Here is a 6,000-nt window from a genome sequence, read left to right as displayed (position 1 = left end):
GGTCGCAAGACATCTTCCCCCGAGCCCCAATTTTAACTTCGATCGTGTACATCGTATCCTCTCGTCTTCGGGTATGCAGTTCCTTCCTTCCAGTGCAGAGTTGAAAGCATTGCTCGCTGCGCGTCTCTGCCCGAGGATTCTGCAGTACCGAGGGCCGGTTCTTGTCCGTCCTCCGCCTTGCTGTAGCCTACAGTTCTGGGGGCTGAGACAGGCTCCATTCGAGCCTGCTTTTCGTCGATTCTCCAGCGATGAACTCTCTCGGCCAACATGACGCGCACATTGCCCGGACTTCGTGACTTCTCTAAGCGCCCGCTCATGAGAGACGCTGGGGAATGCATCCATCAATGTAAACATCTGAGCTGACTGTTTGGGACACCCCAGCAGCAGCACACACACAAGAGTATCATAACAGCTGCAGCAGCGAACAGACACAGTCCCCGAGAGGAGGAACAACAGCTGATCTGTTGTTAGGACGCTTGTGACGCATAGTTGGTTTCGGGTTGAGCACGGGATCCTCCTGATCGTCGTAGATAGAACTCGTCAAGATGAGTTATTCTGAGAACGATCCTTTTTCGCAACAAAGCGTTTTCGTCAACTTCAACCAGGACTTCACGTAAGTGCGAAGGCGAAAATCGGAGCGTTCCGGATATCTCTAAGAGGGAGCGTTAACGACGCAATCGTTCCATTCGGCCGCACCTACAGCGATCTCGCAGTGAAATTGGGAATCGAATCGAGCTCCCAGTCTCGGTTTCCGATTCTGCAGGCGCCCCCGCTGACGCTTCCTGAAAAACAAATTCGACGCAGAAGATGCCTTCTTCTGCGTAGATGCGGTTCGAGAATCGCTGCTGCTTCGAAGGCCAAGAGCCTAGGGGTTCCGGATAAGAGAACTATACTGAAGAGCGTCGAAGAGAGACCCACGATTCTCTTGGTGATTTCAGATCTTTGGCGGTCGGCACAAAAACTGGTTATCGCTTCTTCGCCCTCAACAATGTCGATCGACTCGAGCAGATTCATCACAGTGGGGAGCAGGAGGATATCGCCCTAATCGAGCGGCTCTTCAATTCGAGTTTGGTGGCATTCGTCAGCCTACCGAGCTCCCGGAAGTTGAAAGTTTGTCACTTCAAACGGGGGAAGGAAATCACAAACTTTTCCTACTCGAACGCGATTCTCGCCGTCAAGTTGAATCGATCTGTGAGTAACCGTGATTCTATGCGCTTGTCTAATTCGTAATTCCCATTGGCAGCAGCGTCACAGAAGAACCGCTCGTAATTTCTTACCTGGGTTTGACCCGATTCGGCTCTAATTCCAGCGGGTAGTGGTGTGCCTCGAAGAATCGCTGTACATCCACAATATCCAGGACATGAGAGTACTTCACACGATCCGAGATACTCCAGCGAATCCGAAGGGTGTTTGCGCTCTGTCGACAGCCTCGGACAGAGGTAGGGCATCGTTACGAGCAAAACTCATGGGAGCCTCCGATCTCGCACAGCATTTCGCGTCGTGATTCCCGCGGCAATCATCGGTTGCAGAATTTCGTTGTTCCACAATGCTGTGATGAAGCAAGAATTATCATTCATTTTCCGAAGTTGATATCCTTTGGATCCGCTAATGTTGACAAAACTTTCAGGTGTGACCTATCTCGCCTATCCAGGGAGTACCTCCATGGGTGAAATTCAGATATTCGATACAGAAAATCTCTGCGCCAAAATAATGATTCCAGCTCACAACTCCCCGCTTGCCGCTCTGGCATTCAACACAAACGGTTAGGCGTTACTTCTAATTCCTTCTTACATTTAGCCGTGAGCCGATAGGCACCGTCACGGGGAGCGCTTGCATGAAAAGCATGAAAGGCCCATGAGGAATTTGGAACTTCTGGCCGTAGAAAACTCCGAGACTTAACGAAGCTATTCGACCCCACATCAGGCTCGCTTCTCGCATCAGCATCAGAGAAAGGAACCGTCATCAGAGTTTTCTCAGTGACCGATGGAACTCGGATATATGAATTGAGACGAGGCTTGAAACGTTGCGCCACCATATATTCCCTGGCATTCAACGCCGAATCTACACTCCTAGCTTGTGCCAGCAATACAGAGGTAAGTTCACACCATCGAGAATGGTGCCACCGGTGCTTTGAAAATGGCCGTGCTGTAGAGTCACAGCTCAACTCAAGTCACCCGGAGGGTCCTTGCATTCCGGTTTAATACTCTAGATCGATTCTCAACAGACCGTCCATATCTTCAAACTGGATGAGAACAGCGCATCGAGCACCGCAAGTGCGCAACCCACCGTGGGCAGTTTCCAAGAGGATGCCGGCTGGATGAACATGTTCGGGAAAGCGTTGATGTCCGGCTCGAGCTATCTGCCTTTCGCGGTTTCGGATGTTTTCGCGCAAGGTCGTTCATTCGCCACTGCGAAACTGACGTTCTCCGGGATTCCATCCGTTGTCGCTCTGAGTACCATCGACCGCCAGTGTCGCCTGCTCGTTGCCTCTACAAACGGATTCCTCTACGTGTATAACGTGAACGTCGAGCAGGGGGGCGATTGTTCTTTTTGGCGACAACATAACCTCCTGGAAGGCGTTTCTGGCAGCGAGACAACAGTGGGCGCCCCGACAACACCGAGTTCAGGAGGAGGTACGTTTGGATGTGTGAACCCGAAAGGCGGCATGAGTTACGCGCTGGTCGCTGAGGGCATCAATACTCGCTCCGAGAGCCTCGAAGGTAGCGTAGTTGAATCCCCCTGGTTCGCTCGTAGGTTCGTCCGCTTGCTCGCAAATCTCGTCGACGGTATTGCGTCGTTTCCGTCCCCCCGCTGATGCTAATAACATTCGAAAATGTGCTGATTAGAGCTGGTGGAAAGATTGAGGCTAAGGTTTCGTCGGCATTGTTCGCGTAACCCCATAACCCATAACACAATAATTGACGAGTGATATTCCCTGTATCGTACGTGCGATCTCCCTCTCATCAGATCACATGATCAAATACATACGCCGTCGGATGTTTTTCCGTTCGTTAGATGTGGATGATGAGAATTTATTAGTCTGTATGCTTAGCCGTCGAAAGTTCGCATGGAGGTAAGCTTCCCCTGCATTGCTGAAGAGCGAGAACGATATGCACAGAGTCGTCTTAAGATGCTCCGAGAGGAACGTAGTAGACAATTACGGCGGATAAGTTACTGAGTAACTGTTTCCATTCCCAGATCAAATCCAAGACGCATCCAAAGCTTCTCCTAATTCGCCGAGTTCAGCGAATAGCCTGCGACTCCAAGACGACGCTGAATTCCCGCCCATGAGCCACGGGGTTGAATAATTAGTTGGTCACGATCGAAGAGGAGATCATTGGGATGGTTTGAATTGTATTCGATTCGAATGATTTCCTGCATGTGAGCAAGACGCACTCTTCCGTTCCCTGTGCGTCTCTTCGTATTCCACATAGCGTTCTGTGAACGAACAGTAGACTCGCGGCTGATTCTCGAGACTCATCGAATGAGACGATTCAAGAGAAGGATCACAGTACAGGGAGGAGACAGCGGAGACTGCAAAGCGCAACAAAACGAGTGAGCTCCCGCCAGTGGGGGGCCACAACAAAAAAAGGGGCTGAAAACATTCACATGTACCGAGTGATTTGAGGGGATGATGCATGGAGGGTGTCCCTGCCACGCGTCAGCCGTCTCCGGCGGTAGAGACGTGCGTCGCCCTCCATTAGGTCGTCATTAATAATTTTCCGAACTCTGTGAGCTCGCTGGATTACGGCTTTCCCAGGGAGCTTCCGGAAAGACTGAGAAAGGGATGGCGCGGGCGTCGCTTCTGGGTCAGAATTCCCAATCCCTTGGTGGGGAAACGACCCGGCAGCGTATATTGTACATAGAGCGACCCATAGTTCGAGGAGCGTACGCATTTACGGTCTTATCTATGATTAGCATCATGACCCACGACATATTTTTATTTGTTGAGTCGCAGCCGAGCTCGCGCCTTCTTATCGGATTTGTTAGTACTGGTTCTCTTGACCGCGGAGCCTCCAGATGTTAGGAGCGTTATCTGAGGATTACCATAAACCTTATAGTAAATGCATGTATTAGCCTTCGAAATCCCCGTTTTTTCTTTTCGCTACACGATCGCGGCGCCATGAGGTAGGGAGTAGATCACAGTATGTCTCAAGTGAAAACTCACCGAAATGAGGAAGTGCAGCTCCCCGGACTCCGAGGGGATCAATGTAATGGAAATACTGCTTGTACAAAATGACTCGAGAGCGAATGGTTCATGCGGGGCGATCATTCTGAAGATAGCGGCTATTGTTGATAAAACTTGTTGAGGAAAAAATAAAGAATCATCCCTGATAAGTTCTCAGTCTCCGATAAATGTTGTCTTCGTTCACAATGGGCACACTTTGTGACTCCATTGCTCAAAATATGTAGGAGGAAGCTCGTCCCGCCGTCGTTTCGAATACAAGCTTCAAGATACGATTCCTCCGACAGGTCTCTCTTCCATCGGGCTCCAGCCCGGAGGCTCCGAGCTTTCATGTCTCAAGATTGGATTTATCACCGGCAAACGCCGATTTACCCTGTTACGCGCGCGATTCTTCGCCGAGGAAGCGGAAACGGTGCTCTGTTGAAACGCTTCGCGCGGACCTCCGCGAACAGACACGGAATAGATCTTACAAGTAGATATTTCGCTCCGAGCGCCAGAATGCCGAAGAAGGCCGTGAATAGAGCTTTTCCGAACTCAGCATTATCGGCAGGATCGGAACACCGTGGTTGCCCAGTAAGCGGATATCTATCGGCAATCGGTCGCCGACGAGGAGCTTCCACGATCGGCATACTGGAAGGCCCCCACTGACGACCCGCAGACGGGAGATTCCAGTATAGAGCCGAAACGGGCGATCGCCGGCGGATTCAGGTGAGCGACGAGAATGCAGTACAAGGGATGCCCGACACTTACGGCGCGGCCCTCGTCGATGACCGCGTAACTCCCTCGTAATATCAGGCGATTCACGGAAAAATTAGAGGAAGTTGAGTGTGCTTCCTTAGATGAGCATCAAGGAAAACGAGGTATACAAGCCCGGAGTGATGATTCCTGATCTCTATGGCCGTCACAGACAAATGCGGAAGATTTGGAGTTCCCGAATTATCTGAATACACAGATTTCTCGGTGCTTCAAGCATAGGATTGGCTGGTCGCGGAATACCCCGATTCAATCTTGAACGGATCGCGGAGGGCCGCGGCTGCGCTTCTATGTGTGGTGCGATTCAGAGCAGCGCGACGGGATACTCTCAGTCAGCTGTCTTCTCCGTCGCAGCGAGCTTCAAGAATCGGATTTCCGCCCGATTCACTGCTCAAGACTCCCTGACAACAGAATTTCCGGCTGATTTTGGCTTGAAACCGCAGCGATTCTATACTGTATTCCTAAGCGCTGAGAGCAGAGATAAGCCCCCCTCAGACCATTTATAATATTCTGAAACAATCTCTCTCCCAGCCGATACTGCTTTCCGATGGCCGACAAAGCTGTCCCTTCCTAAATTTCTCCCGAGAACATTGCTCCGTGATGGCGAGTTTTAATGTCGTGCCTGGATTTCGACGACGCTTGGTCCGAGGAAAATAGCGCTCCAAGACTCTCGCAGGATCGACGGGTTCCGTACGTGCCCAGCAGTATAGGAAGTTCCCGCTTGGATTCTGATTTTCCGATCGGATAGCGAGCGGGAGCTCGGGTGGGCTTACTCGGAAGAAGATCTACCGAAAGAAGTTTACCGGAAAGTCATGGGAGCTCGAGAGACAGTTTCGCCGTGATGTGTCGGGTACTTTTTTCGCGAACGGTCAGGTTTCCGGGAGCAATGGTCTCGGGCTAGCCTCCTGGCTTTTCGATATGTGATGATACGAATATGATGCCAAGTTCTTACTCGGAGCCATCGCTCCCGCGAAGCTGCACCAGTTTTCATCACACTCGATGATGGCTTTAGGCGTGATCCCGTTGACCGGAGCCTTCGTCGGATGGAAGAGAAGTTCTGA

General features: G+C 51.2%; 1 protein-coding gene across 1 annotated transcript; it reads left to right on the top strand.

Annotated features, from left to right (window-relative positions):
• Positions 1–397: 397 nt before the first annotated feature.
• Atg18a (Autophagy-related 18a) lies at positions 398–3,758 on the top strand. Its single transcript, XM_003745394.2, has 7 exons — positions 398–613; positions 939–1,191; positions 1,310–1,439; positions 1,628–1,762; positions 1,924–2,093; positions 2,225–2,633; positions 3,199–3,758. The coding sequence occupies exons 1-7, from the start codon at positions 546–548 to the stop codon at positions 3,306–3,308; spliced, it is 1,275 nt and encodes a 424-aa protein (XP_003745442.1). The 5' UTR covers positions 398–545; the 3' UTR covers positions 3,309–3,758.
• Positions 3,759–6,000: the final 2,242 nt, after the last annotated feature.

The sequence above is a fragment of the Galendromus occidentalis genome, unplaced genomic scaffold, assembly GCF_000255335.2.
Source record: "Galendromus occidentalis unplaced genomic scaffold, Mocc_1.1 scf7180000077483, whole genome shotgun sequence".
NCBI lineage: Eukaryota > Metazoa > Arthropoda > Arachnida > Mesostigmata > Phytoseiidae > Galendromus > Galendromus occidentalis.
The sequence above is the reverse complement of the archived record's forward strand: the minus strand, read 5'-3'. Positions and strand labels throughout refer to the sequence as shown.